The sequence below is a fragment of the Dama dama genome, chromosome 1 (assembly GCF_033118175.1).
Source record: "Dama dama isolate Ldn47 chromosome 1, ASM3311817v1, whole genome shotgun sequence".
Taxonomy (NCBI): domain Eukaryota; kingdom Metazoa; phylum Chordata; class Mammalia; order Artiodactyla; family Cervidae; genus Dama; species Dama dama.
In genome coordinates this window covers 55,005,265-55,026,444 of record NC_083681.1, presented here as the reverse complement: position 1 = coordinate 55,026,444, position 21,180 = coordinate 55,005,265, and the positions used below count along the sequence as shown (strand labels likewise).

Sequence of the window (21,180 nt, the reverse complement as noted above, 5' to 3'; positions counted from 1 at the left end):
CCTTAGCATTAGGGCTTAATTCTCTCCCTAAATGCTGTTTGAGAAAGACTGCCCTAAAGGAAAAGAAGCACTAAATAATTTATTACAAGTGTAAATGGTGTTTTATTACTGATAGTAAAATATAATTTAGGAAAGTCAGCATCGTTTCAGTTCAGTTCAGTCGCTCAGTTGTGTCCGACTCGTTGTGACCCCATGAACCGCAGCACGCCAGGCCTCCCTGTCCATCACCAACTCCCGGAGTCCACCCAAACCCATGTTCATCGAGTCAGTGATGCCATCCAACCATCTCATCCTCTGTCGTCCCCTTCTCCTCCTGCCTTCAATCTTTCCCAGCATCAGGGCCTTTCCAAATGAGTCAGCTCTTCGCATCAGGTGGCCAAACTATTGGCGTTTCAGCTTCAACATCAGTCCTTCCAATGAACACCCAGGACTGATCTCCTTTAGGATGGACCGGCTAGATCTCCTTGCAGTCCAAAAACCAGCAAAGCTTACATTAACTCAGAATTCAGAAACAGTATGGCTCCAGTCCATGGGGTCGCAAAGAGTCAGATACAACTGAGCGACTCAGCACGCGCACACACACATGTAATTCACACACACTCATGAAGGCTAAAAGTATGTTAAAGTGAGACTGGAATCCTATTCCCTGGATTCTGACCCCATGACTTACTAAAGAATTAGTTTGGGTTCTAAGTTTCAGTTTTGTCATCTGTAAAATGTGGACATAAAAAGAAAAATACCTATCTGGTTTGAGTGAGAATTAAATGAGATGTTGAATGTAAAGGACTCAGTCCAGTAGCCCTGAAGAATTCTTAGCTGCTATTATTATTAATATGATTCATGTATCTACTGTGTACAAAGCACTATGCCAGGCCCTAAGAAAATAACAAAGAGTAAAACAAGAACTATATATCTCTAAAGGGTATCTAACACAGCATGAAATATGACATCCATGCAACAGTCATGACCCAAATAGAAAGCAAAAAGCATCACACAGAGGCACAAAACATCAAAAATGAAAATCATACCCAATTTTCGAAGAATCCTTTTGCATTCATCCCTGCTGAGATCCAAAAGTGTTGGCCACACAACAGGCATTGCTGCTTCTTTTTGGTAGCCCCAAAGAGCTTATCTTCCCTACCAAAGCAAAAACCAAAAAGTCAAATTACAAAAGCCCATTACAAAAGTACATTCAAAAGCCCACTCACCTGGATATCCACACATTAAGAAGCAACACCAGTAAAAGTATCACAAAAGCCTATTTCACCTCCACACTTTCCAACTTCTGACAAATGAAGAATTTAACCATTTGGGAGCTTACTACTCCAGCCTATCACATGGAAAGAACACAGGTATCAGATACCTATAGGCTTTAATTAGATCTTAGGAGTTACTGGCTGTGTGATCCTGGGTAAACAGGTCTACTTGAACATGTGTTACTATAAAGTAGAGGTTTTATCACCCAGTTATGAGGATTGAATAAAAGTGTATGTGAAGTTCTTATCCTAGTGGCAGGCACATTATTTAATAAATAAATGCCACTACCTATGTAATCTTGGGCAATTAATTCACTTGACTTATGCCAAGTTTCTCACTATGAATTACATGAGATACAGTATGTAAAGATCCTAAGATGCTAAGTGGGTAAATGGAACTGTCTCCTCGTCTTAACAATGAAAGACGAATTTACCCCCCGAAGTCTTTACAAAAGCGTCTACCAAAAGTTTAGATGTCAGAAACTTCGGACTGGTAATCCCCTGGTCTAGAAAAAGACAACGGCGCTGGGCCCTTGCACAATACCTGCTTAGCCCCCAGGAGATCTGCTGTACCTATTAAATAAATGAGTGCCTAGGAAGAGTAACACGAATGAATGAATGAGTGAATGTAAGAATGAGCGAGCCCAGTGTCTAGACAAGGAGTCAGGCATCGATCCGTAATAACTGCTATCTCTTTTCCAAGAGCTAGAGCTGCTAACTCCAGCTCCACGCCTGGAGTTGAACCCCCTCCCCCTACTTCCCATAGTCCTCTCAGCTAAGAACCAACCCAGAGCAAGGAGAACTGAACTGCGCGCCCCAGTCGGCAGAATGACATAAAGAAAAGGGGTGGGGAAGAGGAAGAAGGGGCAGAGCCAAAGGAATCCGCTCCCTCCACAAGCCAGTCCCCGCCTCCCGACAGGATCTTGGAGGTGGCCGGCGACCGCCGGAATCAAGCACCACGTCACGGCATCCCGATGCGTCCCCGCCAGAGGACCTTACTGCGGGGCCGCATCGCACTGGAAACCTGGGCAGAGGCTGCCGGAGCCCGCTCCGGGAAACGGAATCCTGTCTAATCCTTCCCCGACTCAGTGTCAAGGAGGCTAGCCCGCCCCGCCCCCTCCCCAAACACGCACTCTCGCAACACCACAACAAGAGTAGCCCGCCCACCCTCCTCACCCGTGCCGCTCAGCGCCCACCCCAATGTCAAGTCCGCGACCCAAGCTCTGTAAGGACCAGCAGCCGGAGTCAAGGGCTCTGGTAAGCATCAGCGCCTCGTTCCCTCCTTAGCGGAGAGGACAACGGAGAGAAAGAGTAGACGCTCGGACAGCCAGGTAGACGACCAAGACTCACCGGCAGGCCCCCAGGAGCTGGACCCCCGCAATTCCAGCACCAGGCCTGCCAGTTCCCCTAAGCCCACCTCGGGGAGCCCCACGATCCCGTTAGGAGACAACGGAGGATGGGGCTGGGCGCCCCAAGCCAGGCTCCAAATGTTTGGCCCGGCGGTCCTTCAGACTGGCTATCCTGCCAGCTCCTCCCAGCACTCTGTCTGAGAGTCACCCACCTGCCCGGCCTTTCTGAGCTCATCTAAAAGGCTCCTCCGCCAAGACTAGGGGACACCAGGAATTGGGTTTGTTTGCGGTGCCTCTGAACGGGCAAGATGGCGACAGGTATCAGGGCGCAGGCGCAGCCGCGCGTTGCAAGTCGGGAGGTGTAGTTCGCCTTTCCCGCCTTTCGAAGAACGGACACCAGAAGATATCCATTCTTCTGTCCCTCTTTTCCTCCACGTTTTGAAAGCAAACGAGAGACATCGCGAGGATTGCTGGGAATTGTGGTCTGAACTCAAACTCTCTCCTCTTTCGCTCTCGGTGGGCACGCGCAAAGAAAGCTGGGATTGTAGTTTCTTCCATACCCTCCTCTCCCGGCTTCGCGCGCCTCTCCTCGGATCTCTCAGCCAATGGGCTGGCTCTCCGCTACGTGTTCCGCTACGTGTGGCGTCACACGTAGTGGCCAAGATGGCGTCGGTAGCTGGAGCAGAGGGTTTCCTGCGACCTTTATTCTAGGCGGGGTTAGGAACGGTTGGGAAGTTTGTTCGTCCCTGAAGGGCCGTTGAGGATTAGACTCGGATTCCTCAAGAGTATTGGGAGCAATTATCACGGCCTCCAGCCCCGCCAAACGCAGCTCGAGGAGAGAGCATCCACGCGGCCAGACCTGACACAGTGGACACCGCAGTTGGGCGTACCCGAACTTGGGGTTGCGGAGTTGCAAGTAGAGAAGCGGGACCCGAGCGTTCTCGACTTCGGGTTTATCTGCCTGTGAAGTGGGAATGATAGTGCCATTTCTGTCAAAGGCAAGGAGAAGGGATTTATTTGAGGCCCGGCGACTTGGCAGGTTCACCCTTTAGCCTTTGTTCTTAATCACAGAACAATTGTGTGAAGAGGGTATTGTTATCCCTAATTAATGGATGGGAAAAGGGGCCCAATATATAGTTAATTGCTGCTGTAAGATCGAAGCCAGTACCTGCTATTGTTGAAGATCTAATTAAATTTTGTGATTTCCCTGTCTTTCAAATTTTTTTCTTTGGGAAACGACTGCTCTGGTTAAAATGTTCAAATGGAAAGGAGTTTTTAATCTGCTTTATGATATTAACAAAGTTTTCTTATAAATGTTAGGTTAATTTTACCCTACTGGGATGTGATACACAACGTACAGAAAAATTCTTGGGTCTCCATTGTAGGTTAGGTAGGGAAAATAAATAACAACATGTGTGTACTGTTTGCCCATTAGCTAAGAATCCTTTTCGAGGCCCAGGAAAATTTTATAGTGTTGGAATGCAAGTCTGTCCCTTGAGAAAGTCAGGAAGTGGACAAATAGTCTCCCACCATCCCATTCCTGATCTTCCAATGCATTCTCTTCCATCTGTTTCCTACTAAAGTATCACCTGTTTTCTGACCAATTTCTTAACTCTTGGAAAGATGATAAATGAAACTTTAATAGAAGATTTTGAATATTCTTTGATTTGAGTCTCATAGCATCTTAGTGAGCCAAGTCTAATTAAGATTACCCCCTACTATGAAAAAGAAAAACACAGATCAAGAACTCACCCTATTCCACAAAGCTAGGAATTGAAGAGAGCTAGGTTCCCCCCCGCCCCCATCTTCTGACTTCCAAGTGTCTTCTTCTACAACATATGTCAAGGTGACAGGTAATGGAGTAGAGATGGAAAGACAAGCTGCTTATAAAACCAACTCTGACCATAATTAGTGTATGAGTCAGGAATTATTATAGCTTATCCTATCCTTGTGCTTGATTAGGTGCCAATACTGTTCTAAGCTTTTAAAATATTCATTCCATTCTTAAAACTTTTATGAAGTAGATGCTGTTTATCTCTAATTACAAATGAGGAAACTGAGGTATAGGAAGAAAGTTAATAGTTTGCCTGAAGTTACACATAGTAAGCAAATGGTGGGACTTAGCTGGCAGTCCAGCAGTTAGGATTCTGTGCTTCCACTGCAGGGGGCATGGGTTCAATCCCTGGTCAGGGAACCAATTCCCATGCTGCAGTGACTCAGCCAGAAAAATAATAATAAGTAACTGGTAAAGCCAGGATTTAAACCTAAGCACCTTGGCTCCAGAGTCTGCCTTGGGCTAGTGCTTTGCAAACTTAAGTGTTCAGTGAACCACCTAAGTATCTTATTCAAATACAGATTTTGACTGAGTAGATCTCAGGAGGGACTAAGATCCTGTTTCTAACAGACTCTCAAGTGATGATGTTCTGTCATCAACTGCTACCTCTAATCTACCACACATCCTCCCTTTGCTCAGAACCTACTTATCTTTTGCAGCAAGAAGCTGCCTTCCCCACGATGCCTCTCACTGCTCCATATCCCCAAATATTCCTAAAATTCTCTTCTTTAAATATTCCTAACATTAAATTCTCTTCTTTAATGATCAGACTCAAACTTTACTCTCAAGAAAATTATCCTGTCCCTACCTTTCCCTCTCGGATAAGAGAGGCATTTTTTGTCTCTGCTCCTACAACCACTTTTTGTAGTAAGTTCTTATTACAGAACTCAGAACATTGAGTTACAGTCATTTGTATGAAAATCTTTCTGACAGAGAGTGAGCTCTTTAAGGAGAGGCACAAGAGTTTGTACTTTTCTGCCTAGCACATAATAATAGCTAATACTTATCTAGGGCTTTCTCTTACAGTTGCTGTTACATATCTAGTAAACATATTTAATCTCCATGGTAGCCTTATGAGATATATTATTACCCCTATTTTATAGATGAAGGGACTAAGGCACAGAGATACCAAATAGTTTGCCCAAGGTAACAAGCTAGTAAGTAGCAAAGCCATGATTTCAAGTGAAGTCACTTTAACTCCAGGAAATGTATGGTAAATAAAGTGAGAACCACTCTCCTCTACCTCTGGTCTGCGGAAATGTACTGTAGTACAATACTTATTTCAAACTTTATTCCTCTATTGTCAAAGCAGATTAAGTATGTTTCTTGGAACAAACTTCAAGATGCAAGCCATCTACCATTCTAATTTTGCAGTACTATATTGGAGATGGTAGATTTCACTATTATGAAAATATCTGTTAAGCTCCTATGATTTTGTATAGATAGGAAAATTGAAATGGATAAGACCTTAAAGATTCATTTTCTAAATTAAAAAAGTTGGGGTTCTAAAGAAGTGAAGTGAGTTAACCAGAGTCATATAGGAATTTCATGGCAGGAGTGAGACTGGAAACCAGCCCTTTCCACTTTATCACACTACCTTTAGATTCTTAACCATCAAAAAAGTTGTGTATTACCACACTGGTATAGCCAGGATGTGTGCTAAAAGGGGATAACAAGACCAAAATTTAAAAAAAAAAAAAAAAAAGACTATCAAATAGATCAAAAATATGGGGGTTTGGGGGACAGAAAAGAAAGAAGGGAAGTAAATTGGAGATAACTGACAATTATTATATATATCCAGGCTCAGTGAAGGATCAGAAGTGTTTTGAGCAATCTGGAACAGGTTCAAAAGTGATTAAAAGATCTGGCCTTTGCATTGCCAACTGCCTCCATTCCTCTCTTTCGCTAACCATTCAGTTCTATAGTCTCTGCTTCCTAAGTAGCTGACCTCATTGTTTTAGTAGGCTGATGGTGATGCCTCATCACCTCTCTGGAATGGACCTTTTTACCAACCCTCTTTCTCCAAAGGAACTTCTGTATTCCTTGCCACTACATCCACCATACAGCCACTACAGTTATGGTGAGTTTTGTGAATTTCAAACACGTCAGTCAGCTACATAAAACTTGGGAAGCTCCCACATGCCAATGGGCTTCCCTGGTGGCTCAGATGGTAAAAAGATTTGCCTATAATACAGGAGACCCAGGTTTGATTCCTGGGTCAGGTAGGTAACCCTGGAGAAGGGAATGGCAACCCACTCCAGAGTTCTTGCCTGGAGAATCCCATGGATGGAGGAGCCTGGTGGGCTACAGTTCATGTGGTTGCAAATAGTTGGACACAACTGAGCAACTAAGCATGCACAGATCCTAACGATAAAATTGTAGGGCTTCCCTGGTAGCTCAGTGGTAAAGTATCTACCTGCCAGTGCATGAGACACGGGTTCACTTCCATCATCCAGGAAGATCCCACAAGCTGAGGAGCAACTACTGAACTTGTGCTGTAGAGCCTGGGAATCACAACTATTGAAGCCCGCATATGTGGAGCACTTGAGTCTGTGCTCCACAACAAGAGGAAATACTGCAATGAGAAGCCCATGCAGCTTCAGCCAAAAAAGACCCAGCACAGCCAAAAATAAAAATAAATGTTTTTTTTTTTAAAGAATAAAGTTTTAGCTTTTTTATGAGCAAACTCATGCTGAACTAAAGAAACATCCTTACTCTTCTAACCTGTTACCTAGAACACTGCTGTCACCTTTTAATCTTGTGTAAAATCTAATGTTTTCTTTAAGTTCACTGCTTCCCTTGAAACTCTTTCAAATAGAGTTCTTCCTTCTCCCCCCATCTTCAGTATCCTGAACCAGAAACAAAGGCTGACTTTCTTCTAAATTGTCACTACCATCCGTATTAAAGCCAACTACTCTTGTATTAAGGCTTTTACCATCAAGTCATTCAAACTCCATTCCACCCTCATTTTGTAACTCTAGGGATGAAAGACTCTTAAGGAGATTCTTAATAATCTGCTGATACCTGCTTAGGTTACCCCATTGCTTGGCCCATGTACTCCCCAGAAAGGTATACAAACCTTTCGCCAGCATTGCCATCCTGCACTTTGTTCTCCAGATCTGTTCCAACTTTGAAATCACTAAGCAAGGTATTCCACAATCAAAACTCTTTTATTGCAGATTTCTTACTCCTTTACCCTCACCAAGCCTGCTCTTCAACTTCAGTGAAATCTGTAGTTCACAGTCTCCCAGTTCCAAGTCTGTTCCCTCCTCTGATTTTGTTTTCTACCCTGGACTCCAAGATGATTTATTTCAAGCTCAATCTCATCAGCACTTTCAAGTCCATTCAACTGTCTCTATCCTTCCACATAGACCCTAAAGCAGCCCTCAACCTTGAATCAGTTGCATCCCTGCATCCCTCCCCATGTTGACTGATTTATTAGTTAAATATTAGTGTATAATACGTTATCCCAAACCTTTAAAATTTCACACAGTTTTTGCAGTTTCTATGGGTGGCTTAGGAGGGTGGTTCTGGCTTTGGATCTCTAAGAGGTTACAATCATCTGAAGGCTGACCAGGGCTGGAGGATCAGCTTCCAAGGTAGGTCACTCACATGGTTGGCAAACTAGTGATGGAAGTTATTTTTCTCACTACGTGGACTCCTTACAAGGCTGCTTGAGCATCCTCATGACATTGTAGCTGGATTCCGCCTGAGCAAGTGATTTAAGCAACATAGAAGCTGCGGTATTATGATGTGCCTGCATATGTGTATACAGAATGATGGTTTATATTTGTGTATATGACACATGCATACCATGAAAGGGACTTGGTACAAAATAGTAAATCTAGAACAGCTTGATGAAACTAGTTGAAATAATTTTAGGTAGCATTTTTGTTCATGCGCTAAGTCGTGTGCAACTCTGCGACCCCATGGACTGCAGCACTCCTGGCTTCCCTGTCCTTTACTATCCTGGAGTTTGCTCAAATTCATGTTCTTTGAGTCAATGATGCCATCTGACCAGCTCATCTCTTGTCGCCCTCTTCTTTTGTCACTCTTTCCCAGCATCAGGATCTTTTCCAGTGAGTCAGCTCTTTGCATCAAGTGGCCAAAGTATTGGAGCTTCAGTATCAGTCCTTCCAATGAATATGCAGGGTTGATTTCCTTTAGGTGGTTTGGGTCCCATTATAAAAAGAGCACCTGGGAGTGTATTACCTCATTTAAACCTCAAGATTCCCTTAACATAGTAATTATTGTTCCATTTTACAATGGCCTAAAGAGAAAAAATTGTCCAAAGTTGGATATCACCAGAAGACTCTTCTCAAGAACACACAGACACTACAGACTCTTAGTTATCTGTGTTTGTGTAACAAACCTTTGCTTTGGCTTGAACAATTTATTTTGCTCATGAATCTCCAAGTTTGTGTAGGGTTTAGTAGGGACAGCTCATCTCTACTCCTCTGGGCATGAGCTGGGGCAACTTGATGTCTTAAGAGCTGGAAGCATATGAGTGCTCATTCATTCATATGATTAGCAGTTGATGTTGGTTGTTGCCTGGAATTATTCTTGGGAACATCTGTATGTGGCATCTCCATGTGGCCTGGGCATCCTTACAACATGTGGCCAGATTTGAAGGACAAGTGACTGAAGAGAAGGAAACTATCATTTTTATGATCAAGCTATGGAAGTCTGAGCCTTTTTTATGCCATACTCTTGACTGGAGCAGTCAAGCCCACCTGAATTCAAGGGAAAAGAGGGAAATAGATTCCATTGCTTGATGGAAGAGTGGTAGTGTTCTGAAAAAAACATGTAGGGCCAGAAATGATGCTGTGCCTATTCTTGGAAAATGTCCACAACAATTCATATCTCTCTCACACGCAAAACACACTCATTCCTTCCCATTATGACAGCAGACCTGGGTTGCTCAGAGACTATGAGGTTCCAATCATACTGTGAAATTATATTTACATAAAGATCAAAAGTCATCAGATATAATCTATAGTTTTAGATGTGTGAAAAGTTAAATACCTTGAAGAGAGCAAATACTTGAATGGAGCATGTAGGAACGTGCCAGTGTGCTATAAATATTCTATATCTTGATCTAAGTGGGGATTATATGAATAGATATGCACATGTAGAAGTTTACCATTTGAACCAATCAATTAAGATTTGGGTTTTGGTGAGATTGTCTGCTTTTCTGAAAACCCATCTTCAATTTCTAGTAAGTATCTAGCCTTTACTAATTTGGATAAAAGCAGTTATTGTGTTTGTTGGGAAAGTGATGTTCTTAAAAAAAATGTTAAAACCTTAACATCATGGCCTTTAGGTCCTTCCCTTTCACATCCTTGCACATCTTTCTTTGTAGCATCCTAGTGAATAAATGCAAAGGAAGCCCAGATCTGGCTAAATTTAGCAGGCCAATGTTTACTTCCTTTGGGTATCAATTTATTCTTTGAAAGAACGTCAGGCCCTGAAGTTATGAAGATGAATAAGTCATAACCGTTATCCTCCTGGACCTCACTGTTGAGTGGGGAAGGTAGACATATGCAGATAGTTCTATTTACCATAGGAGAATGTGATAACACAGAATGTCCATGATGACATTGTGGCATTTAATAGTGCTATGGGATCAAGGAGAAAAGGATTATTTCCATCACAGAAAGCGCCTTAGCAGAGGTAGCATTTGAGCTGAGCTTCACAAAGTAGCAGGATTTTACCAGACAGAGAAGTAAGAAGATGGTATCAAGGGTATCACAGCAGAGAAAATAGGAGAAGCAAAGGCATGGAAGTGTAGGACACATAGAAGTGAAATGAGGGATAGTAGATTCCCGGTTAGTGGCCCTCAAATGGGAGTACCTGTCAGAACAACTTGGGAAGCTCTATCAAATTTCAGAATGCTATAACATACACTCTTGGCTAAAAACCTTAGATGGCCTCTGAGATTTTATCTGTACCCTAAATAATCACCACACCACCTCACAAGAGAGCACCAGACCTAAAAACATAAGTTACTGCCATTTAATCCTTGTTGGAGCCCAAGTAACAAGAGTACTGTCTGTGCTCTGGATGGTGATTTGACACTGATTAATGACCTGATCATTAGAAAGCCAAAGGGAATTGCAAATGAAAATAGAAATAAAGACTTAATCTCACACATTAAGTTTTCCCTAGTTCATTTTTAAAATAAAAAAATTAGGTTCACCCAAGTGCTAAGGTGCCTCAGGTGAGGAGCTGATGATAATTAGTAATTATCTGAGATGAGATCCAAGATATTTCATAAAGATGGAAATAATAACCCTGTCGGAAATGGAAATCAGCTACATGGGGTAAGGGGGAGGGGACTATAAATCCAAACATAATATTCAACTTGTCTTCACCTCAGAGAGTTTCCAGCTGTTTATGACGTTCTGCAGTGATTTGCCAGAGATGAAATGCATTTTTTAAAATTCTGCTCCAGCCAGCAGAACGAAAGCCTTGGAGCCATATTCTCTTTCAAATAGTGTTGAGCACTTGTGAAGTCTGCAGAGAAATAGTACAAAGTGTCTGCTTTCTTGCCAGTTTCAGTGAAAGTTTTTTTCCTTGTAACCCTAGGATTGATCATTATTTTCTAAGTGAACTAGTGGAAGACCAGATCAGGTCTCTCATGGATGGAGAGGGCACTTGCTGAGATGCTGCAGGCTTTAAACTTATCACATCAAGGCCAGCAGTTCAAGTCCAATCCTTGCTAAAGGCAGAGGTAATAAAGGAACACGTGCTTATGAAGAGCCTGAGGAATATATATGGTGAGAAATGATTGTGGGAAGGAAATGCTCACATGTACGTGTGTGTGCACACACACACACACACACACACACACACATCCTACCTGAAATGTACAAGGCAATATGCTGATAGTTATCTCACCAGAGTTTCATTAGATTGGAGACTCCTTGAGAGCAAGGACTGAGGATTTTGACTTCTAAATTCCCAGCACTATTGAGTGAATTACTGAATGGCGTGTTGAACCTAAAAGGACAGTGGTATGTGCATGTGGCAATGTCTTTCCATAGTCACCCCAGACTGCCTAAGGTTTGCCAAGCAGGCCTCACACCTTCATTCTCTGCCCTGGGACTGTTCTCTTTCTACTCTTTCTCTGCCTGGAATGCTTTCCCCCCATGCCTTCAATGCAGCCCCTTGCCTTTTGAAGCCTATCAAAATCCTTCTTATTCTTTACTGTCCATCTCAAATGTCTTTTGAAAATCATTCTCCAAGCAGATGGGAGCAGGGCATGTTCTTGGAAATCAAAAAGATTTGGGTTTGAACTCAGTCCTAACCTCTTTTAAGTTATTGAATGAGTTATCTCCATTCTTTGTTCCTCTGTTTCCTCCACAGGGGTTTTGGGGAAGGTTTAATGTTACAACATATATATGGCACATAGGTCGGTGACCAGCACAGGATAGATTATCAGTAACTGTTAGCTCTCTGAAGCCGAGTTCAGTGCTTTAAAAAGGTTAGGTCCCTCTGTGAGTACATTCTTTAGTGTTTCCATTAGCTTTCTTCCCTCACCCCCACCCCTTCACCAGAGTCCCTCATCGAATGTAATTGCTCCCTCCTCTGTTGGTAGGACTTTGTTTATGCCTATTTTCTAGCACTTAGTATAAACTGATGTGCTATAACTGGTGTTTCCCTCCCTCTTTGGCTGAAAATGCCTCCAGGGCAGTGTCTCCAGAAGCTACATTAGGGACTAGCTTAGGACAGACATTCCATAAATGGTTATCTAATTGAAACAACATTGAACCCAGCTTTCCAGGAGGCAAAGTGAGCATGTAATGTGTCTTCGCTCAACAGTGCTGAATGGTCTAAGTAGCAAGAAGGAAATTCCCCTGCAATTAAGTGGTTCAGAGTTGATTGCTGTTCAGGCAACCCAAGTGAGCAGAGCCCCTCCACTTCCAGATGTCTTTGTTTCTCTCACTTCCAACTCAGCCCCTGCCAGAGGATCATTCCCATAAGGGTAACTCGATATATGGGGTGTTGGTTTTTTTGTTTTTTGTTTTTTTCTGATCTGATTAGAGTGTGAAATACTTTCTTCGGAGAAAGAAAATGCACAAGAGTGAGGTTTTCCTCTGTTTTTGCGAGGGATAGAAAGTGAGGAAGAAAGAGGAAAATTGAAGCCAGAGGAAAATATATTGTACCCCAGGAAATGAACATATACAGCCAATGCAACAGATGCTGTCCTGAGTCAGAACCTGAGCCATTAAGGACTCCATACCTTTGCATTGATCCTAGGAAAATAACTAAACAGAAGCAAAAGCAAAAAAGTTAAAAAAAAAAAAAAAATCTCTTCCCCAGAAGCTATTCTTTGAAATGATATCTGTACTAATGAACTGGAAGCAACCTAAAAATTCAACCCAATTCAACAAATACTTACTGAATTGCTAAGTGCAGAAGCATTGGAGTTACAGAGATAATGGTGAAAATAGACTTTCAATCTTAGTCTGGTTCTTGTATCTACTCAATTATTTTCATCTTTGGGAAAAGCATGGTATTTCAGTAAGTGTTCAACTAAGAAAGCAGAAGTACTCTGAAGTATGGGATAAGGGGTTTATCGTAGGAATTGGAACTTATACAACGTGGGAGGAATTGGGGCAGTGGAGCTCTGAAAGTGGACCAGTGGCGTCACCAATGGATCCAATCCTAGAAGTCACCAATCCTAGAAGAAGCCAAGCACATCCAGCTGCAGAGTGGGACTGTGATGGGGGAGCTGATGGAGACATCTCAGGGGGAGGTCTGTGGGTGCACAGCCAAATGTCTGCTGGTGGACTTGGAGTTAGGACTGGCCAGGAGAGTCAGCAGTGGGAAGACCAAGGTGTGGAGTGGAGGAGAATGAAGACAAGCTCCAACCTGCTGGGACCTCCGTGTCTGCTTTCAGACCCACAACTTCAGAGAGCTGCACCTGCTGATTCACTTCTGCTTCCCAAATCTCACGCAATTATCCTTTTTTAACCAAGTTTAACCTAGTCTCATGCAGTTGCAGCTTAACCAAGCAGACACACATAAATTTCTTCCATCATCATAAAGTTATTTCTGTCTTCTCCCAATTTTCTACAATGGAAAAAGAATAGCTTTTTAAGTCTAATGGGTCTGATCCTTCCTAGTTGTATGTCCTCAGGCAAATTACATTTCTGGATCTTAATGAATCAAGAGCCCTTGCTCTGCGCTACCAGAGCACTCTGTGCTTCTCTCTATGGTAGCATTTATTTCATTTTCTTATCATTATCTATTTATGCATCTATTTCCTCCACCAGATCACAAGTTCAAGCACAGGGATGATATCTGATTCCACTATATAGTTATGGTACCTAACAGCCTGGCACAGAATAGATGCTCAGCAGATGCTTACTGAGAATGAATCATTGAAATGGAGAAGAGAAAACTCACCAGACTATCAGGCTAATAGTGGAGGCCACCACAAAGATTTTAAGGCAATGAGACCCTTCTCTGCCCCTATTACATTCTCAGCACCCTGTAAAAACAGGCTCCAGACACCATTTCCATCCACAGCATCTGTCTTGAACCATTCCAGTTCCCAACCTATTTTAATCATCCTGATTCCTGGCTTCTGGGCTTGTCTTCTCTTTATCACCTGTAATCACCTCCTGGACCTATTACTTGAGATGTTCAGGCCTTTGGCTCTCTGTCTTGTCTGAATATTTATCTTCTCCTCTGTATAGTAGAAAGTATTTCTATTGGGTTGGCCAAAAAGTTCATTTAAAAAGAACTTTTTGGCCAACCCAATACTTTCTTGGCATATTTCTCACCCTCCTACCCTAGGTTCTCATGTCAGAGACTATAAAAGTTCCTGCCCTCAGGGAGTTCTCAGATTGGTGAGCAAAAGACGAGGAAGCCAGCAATTCCAGGACAATGTGGTAAGAGGTCTAGTTGAAGTATGAGCAGGGTACTGTGGGGGCAGGGAAAGAATGAAGAGCACCTGATCTTACAAAGAGAAAGGTAGTTGTTAGAAAGATGGGTAGTTTGTTCTGGGTCTTGAGAAATTGTAAGAGATTCTTAGGCAGAGAAAGGGAGGACAAGCACTGCAGAAAGGGACCAACACTACAGAGACATCAAGGTCTGGCCTGGGCAGGAGTGGCAGCTGGCTTGGTGTGGTGGGAAGAGCATAGAAACATAGTTGGGAAGTGGAGGGAAATGAGCCAATGTTTTAAAATTGGGAGAGTTTACAAAAAATTCTGGATCTCCAGCTTCTGTTGAAAAATCAGAAGATCTAGCCATTACCACACTCTCATTCTCACATGAGCCGAGTGTTGTTTGTCCTTCTTAAATGCCAAAGGTGTTTTATAACTTGCTAGTCTCCACCACACCCTTTATCATCACACTTGCACTCATGTTTTTCTTTAAGAGAACAAATATTTCTTAGTACCCATGTCTCTGTGAAAAGTGGGGAAATGGAGGTTAGATCACAAGGGCCATGGCAATGAAAAAAGAAAAAAAGGAATACCGTGTTTCTTTGTAGATGTGAAGAAACGTGTATCTGTTGGAGAAATGCAACTTTCTCTTAAACCCAGGCCCCTCACTCATTTATGTTGCCTTGCAGGGGTTTGCTATATAAAGACCGATGACTTCACGGGGCCACCTTACTTTTCGTAAAATCTTGCAATGTTCACAGGCCATCAAGAAGGAATGTGCCGGGAGTGCTGGTCTTAAAGAAGGTGTAGGAGACATGTGCATGTCTGGCCAGAGCCTGTCGAAGAGAAGCCAACCCTGACTCTCACAGCCTTGAGTAGGTGATGAATCAAGTAGAAAGAAATTGAGAGGGCTCAGAAAAGAGCTTGTCCATGGCCCCAAAGGCAGCTAATAACAGGAGTTCTCTGTAGCTGGTAACAGCGTGGAGGAAATGCAGTGCAACCCCTGCTTCCAGAACCAGAGCCAGAAGACCAGGCTGCTCCCAGAATCATGCAGAACTAGCCCAGCTTCTCAGGAAGAGGGTTACTGGATCCTTCAGAAACCCCCCGGTCCTCACATCCTGGGACTGATGACCCTGCACTTCCAAGTACTGTCTAAAGCCTCCAGCCTTCCCAGAGCCTGGAACTCCTGCTCTGAGCTCCTTGCAGCTGGCTGAGAGGCTGCCTCAAGCTCCTTTGGGGCCTCCTGTCTTCAGTGATAATTCTCTGCAGCTTGGCTCTGGCAGTCTTACCTCCTCTCTCCGTGTAACTGATCCTAGTCCTCTGGCTCTGTCAGCACCTCTGCTGAATGCAGCGTGATATGTGTGAGCCTTGAGCTGGGTGGGAACATTCAGAGTGAGGTGTGAGTTTCTTCCCAGGTCACTGAAGCTGTTTTTCCGTGGTATGCAAGACATTTGGGCTCTGCTAATCAGAAAGTAGTGCCTTCATTAGGTGGTAAGGGAGAAAGGGGTTCCTTAAATCTTCAGACTGGTCTCCCATCCCCATCTTTTCCTACATCAATTCTGCTTGTACCTGCTGAAATAACACTAAATACACTAAATCACAATGCTGAGCATGTTGTGTTTCTGATCAAAAGCCCTCATTGGCTACTCATTTCCTATCAAATTCAAATCACTTTCCCTGGCATGTTGAAACTATCTCAGAATGATCCCAAAATGATTTTCTAGGCTTCTTGGTACCTCTCAGGTAATCCTAGACTTTTCAGAAAAGGAATGAAATCTTAACTGTTATTTTGACTATCCTGCATTTGATGATAAGAATTCCCTTCCTGGCACCCCCGATTCACTACCAAGGGATGATGCAAAGTAATTTCTTACTGGGGCAGTCGGAAAGTGGTTAGGTCCATCCAGGTAGAACTAAATACCTGGGACAAGAGAGGAATTTTATATACAAAAGCATTAGTGTTAATCCAGTTGTCTCTCGTTGGAGGCCAGGCGATCACTTAAAACAGATGTCCTCAAGCCATAGTGGCAGGAAAGTCTCAGTCTGCTGGTAACGGGGACTCAGACTCATAGTTCTGGGTCCCTTTCAATTGCAACTATCCTGCCTGCATCCTGTGACTGCCCTTCCTCTTCCTGATGGGGGAACATCATATCGTAAGTACCAGCCATCATGAACTCAAGTTTCTGAGAACTTCATCTCAGAAATTGGGAAGCAATAAAACCTGAAGGAATAATCATGGTCTTGGAGCCAACCAGACAAGATTGGGCTTTAGTTGTCTTACATAAGTATGATGTGGTTAAGAACTTTGGCTCTGGGACTTTCCTGGTGGTTCAGTAGTTAAGAATCTGCCTGCCAATGCTGGGGACACAGGTTTGATCCCTAGTCTGGGAAAATCCCAATGCCCTGGGGCAACAAAGCCCATGTATTACAACTAACTGAGCCGGCACACCCCAGAGCCTGTACTCTGCAACAAGAGAAACCACCATAAGGAGAAGCCCACTCACCACAATGAAGAGTAGCTCCCACTCACCATAACCAGAGAAAGCCCAGGAGCAGCCAAAGACACAGGACAGCCAAAAATAAATAAATAAATAAATAAGAACTCTGATGCTAGATTTAGACAGAGCTAGTTCAGACACTACTCTACCATTTCCTATCTCTCTGACTAAGGACACGTTACCCAAGTTCTCTGAGCCTTCATTTTCTGATATGTAAAATAGGGACAATAACACCATCCTAACTGATTTTTGGTGATAAATTATAAAGTACATGTGTACATGTATGCAGTTCATGCGTACCAGTTAGAATGTTTTCAGCTGCAAGTAACAAATTAAAAACTCAAAGTGGCTGAAACAATTAGGACAATTTATTATTTCACAGAACAAGAAGTCTAGAAATAGGGAAGTTCTAGGATTGGTTTATTCATAAAGAAACCAGATTTGCTCCATCTTTATGCTCTTTCAACCTCAGCTTATAAGCTTTCCTAGATTGGTCTTCCTCATGATCATAAAATGACTGCCACAGTTCCAAACATCACATTCTGACACTACAATGTATAAAAGCAAAAGAGGGTCATTTCTTTTATGTTTTTTTAAGAGCAAGAAAACCTTTCCCTGATGTTATTACAAAACACACTGTCTCTCCCATTGAAGTCTTTATGGTACTTCCTCACTAATGCTCCATCTAACATCTTTGGCTGAAGTTGGGTCATAAGGCTGCCTTTAATCTAATCACTGACAGAAGGGAATAGAATCACCATGATTGGCTCTGCCAGTCATGCTGGAGATAGAGTTGTCTTTTCTTAGGGATGGATATCTGAACAAAACTAGAATTTCATGAGTAGAGAAGGGGTGAAATAGTTGTTATGTAGAAAACCAACAGTGTCTGTCATGAAACCTGGCATGTGATAAGCATTAAATATATGTTGGCTATTGTCATTAACTCTTATGAGCTGTGTGAAGTTATTCAAGTCACACATATTCTATAATGCTAATTTTCTATTTTGTTGGATGGTTATAAAGTTAAATGAGATGGCATATATAAAGTCTTTGGTGCTTAGTAAATGTAGCTATTTATTACAAATGTAGCTATTTATTAATTATTTATTTTGTACATAGTTATTGCCAGAGGATTTGAGCAGCAGGCTGAGGTCTCCAGCAAAGGTTCCTGAGGTTGACCTCAGCCTGGAAAAGTCAAAGGCATGAACACAAGAAGCAGCTCATATGTAACATCCTATAGCTGTGATTGTGCATGTTAATTTGCCAGCCTTCCTCCTTCAGGAACAATTATCTATGCCTTTGTGTCAGGAGACCCTGTAAGAAATGATTCTGCTAAGTGGCCCACTGCCCTGATGCCCTTGCCCCAAGAGGGCACTAGAGGCCTCCCCTGCTCAAGGGTCTGATGGTCTAAGACTAACAACCCATCTACCAACAAGAATAGATCTCACTTCTTGGCCTTTGAGTCCTCAGCTTAAGAGTGAAGCTTGATGGGTAGGAGCCATCTTCTCGCAGCACCTAGAACTATAGCTTTGTCAGATCCAGGCTCTCATCCCCACTCTAGCACTTACTAGCAGTGTGACATTAGGCAAAGTTCTTTTTGAGTATTGTTCTCCTCCTTTATGGGAGAAGGCAATGGCACCCCACTCCAGTACTCTTGCCTGGAAAATCCCATGGACGGAGGCGCCTGGTGGGCTACAGTCCATGGGGTTGCCAAGAGTCGGACATGACTCAGTGACTTCACTTTCATGCACTGGAGAAGGAAATGGCAACCCACTCCAGTGTTCTTGCCTGGAGAATCCCGGGGACGGGGGAGCCTAGTGGGCTGCCGTCTATGGGGTCACACAGAGTTGGACACAACTGAAGTGACTTAGCAGCAGCAGCAGCTCCTCTATAGAATGAGGATGATAATATAATATGCATTAGAATTATGGTAAAGATTAAATTATATGGTGGCTATACATGCTGCTGCTGCTGCTGAGTCACTTCAGTTGTGTCTGACTCTTTGCAACCCTATGGACTGTAGCCAGCCAATCTCCTCTGTCCATGGGATTCTCTAAGCAAGAATACTGGAGTGGGTTGCCATATCCTCCTCCAGGGAATCTTCCCAACCCAGGGATCAGACCCAGGTCTCCTGCATTGCAGGCAGATTCTTTACCACTGAGCCACCAGGGAAGCCCAGTGGCTATACATAATGCTTATCAAATTGAATGAGGCTTAATAAATGGTGCCTATGTTCTTATAATGGAGAAGGCAATGGCACCCCACTCCAGTACTCTTGCCTGGAAAATCCCACGGATGGAGGAGCCTGGTAGGCTGCGGTCCATGGGGTCGCTAAGAGTCAGACACGACTGAGTGACTTCACTTTCACTTTTCACTTTCACACATTGGAGAAGGAAGTGGCAACCCACTCCAGTGTTCTTGACTGGAGAATCCCAGGGACAGGGGAGCCTGGTGGGCTGCCGTCTACAGGATCACACAGAGTCGGACACAACTGAAGTGACTTAGCAGCAGCAGCATGGTCTTATAAGTGATCCCCTGGAGAAGGGAATGGCAACCCACTCCAGTATTCTTGCCTGGGAAATCCCATGGACAGAGGAGCCTGACGGGCTATAGTCCACAGGGTTATAAGAATCGGACATGACTTAGTGATTAAAAACAACAAGAACAATGTTCTCATAAGTACTTACTATTTGCTGATGGATTACAGAAGGTGAATTTGTGCACATATGCACTTGAAGACATTGATAATTAGCCTAAGTCCAGTGCTTATACTTTTACAAACTAAATTTTTCCAGTAGGAGTAGAAATTAGCCTTAGCCTAAATTTTACACATGATGATACTGAGGCTCAGAGAACCCAAGATTGGCCTGGATCACACAGCAAGTTAATGGCAGAGCAGGGATTTGAATCCCTGTATCTCTGATGCCAAAATCCCATGCTCTTCCACTGACCCATCTTTGCCTCCTACTCTTCTCATTTAACCTCCTCTCTGAGAGCGGAGACCCTCACTAACCACACCTCCCATGTCTCTCCCCACAGAGGTCTCTCTAGCCTCTGAATTCCAAGAGCACTTGCTTGAAGCTCCCATTGATTCACACTTAAAGAGTAAATGCAGGTTGGATGCATGAGACAAGTGCTCGGGGCTGGTGCACTGGGATGACCCAGAGGGATGGGATTGGGACGGAGGTGGGAGGGGGGTCCAGGATGGGGAACACATGTAAATCCATGGCTGATTCGTGTCAATGTATGGCAAAAACCACTACAATATTGTAAAGTAATTAGCCTCCAACTAATAAAAATAAATGAAAAAAAAAAAGAGTACATGCAGTTAGCCAGGCCATACACTTGGGCTCACCATCCACCCTTCCTTCTCTCTCTCACTCTTCATGTCTAATAGGTTACTAAGGTCTGTTAATTCTGCCTTTTCAATAACACTGAAATTCTTGAATCCTTCTCTCTTCCTACTCCTACCACCCTGTTTCAAGCCTCCATCATCTCTCTGAGTAATGCAGCCTGGAATAAGACAGCAGCCTCTTAACTGGTTTCTCAGCCCCTGTGCCATTCTCTAGAATGACATTTCTGACAGAGAAAGCTGACCATATCACTCTTACACCTAGAACTCCTCCAGAACAGGTGTCCCTGCTCACCAGTGCAGCCTCATCTTATGTCACTTTCCCTTCAAATTCTGGTTACTGGTCACCTGCCGTCCCCGAAAAGACACACTATATCTCCTCTCCAAGACTTTGCACGTGCTACTTCCTCTGCCAGAATCAACGCCAACCCCACTCCCATGCTTGTCTGGAACACCTCTTCTCATCCTTCAGGATCAGGTTCAGGAAAGCATCCCCTCTTTCTCTATCTCCTATTCTCAACTCAGTTGATACTGAAGCACCTTGCACTTGCTTCTAACATTGATCTCCTTGGATTGTACTTTTTTTTCCCCTCTCTATTTTCTTTTAGAGATTTTTTTTTTAATGTGGACCATTTTTTTTAAGTCTTCATTGAACTTGTTACAATATAGTTTCTTGTCTTATGCTTTGTTTTTTTTGGCTGTGAGGCTTGTGGGATCCTAGCTCCCCAACCAGGGTTTAAACCAGCACTCCCTGCATTGGAGGGCAAAGTCTTAACCACTGGACCACCAGAGAGTCCCTTTTTCTTCTCTATCTTTACCACTAGATTGTTGGGGCTTCTTTGGTGGCACAGACAATAAAGAATCTGCCTGCAGTGTGGGAGAACAGAGTTCAACCTCTGGGTCAGGAAGATCCCCTGGAGAAGGGAATGACTACCCACTCCAGTATCCTTGCCTGGAGAATTCCATGGACAGAGGAGCCTGAAGGGCTGTAGTTT

The 21,180-nt window shown here is 43.4% G+C and overlaps 1 protein-coding gene across 13 annotated transcripts in view; it reads right to left on the bottom strand.

Annotated features, from left to right (window-relative positions):
• Positions 1-3,323, bottom strand: part of EMSY (EMSY transcriptional repressor, BRCA2 interacting) — an 80,498-nt gene extending 77,175 nt beyond the window's left edge. For 2 of the 13 annotated variants that reach the window (XM_061150808.1, XM_061150735.1), the window contains exons 1-2: positions 2,818-3,321; positions 1,029-1,137 (exon numbers count right to left, since the gene is read on the bottom strand). In XM_061150808.1, the coding sequence (XP_061006791.1) occupies positions 1,029-1,098 (70 nt within the window). In that variant the 5' untranslated portion in view covers positions 1,099-1,137; positions 2,818-3,321. Of the gene's footprint in view, positions 1-1,028; positions 1,138-2,817 lie in introns of those variants that run through there. The other 11 variants (XM_061150798.1, XM_061150752.1, XM_061150744.1 and 8 more) reach the window with 8 other exon arrangements.
• Positions 3,324-21,180: the final 17,857 nt, after the last annotated feature.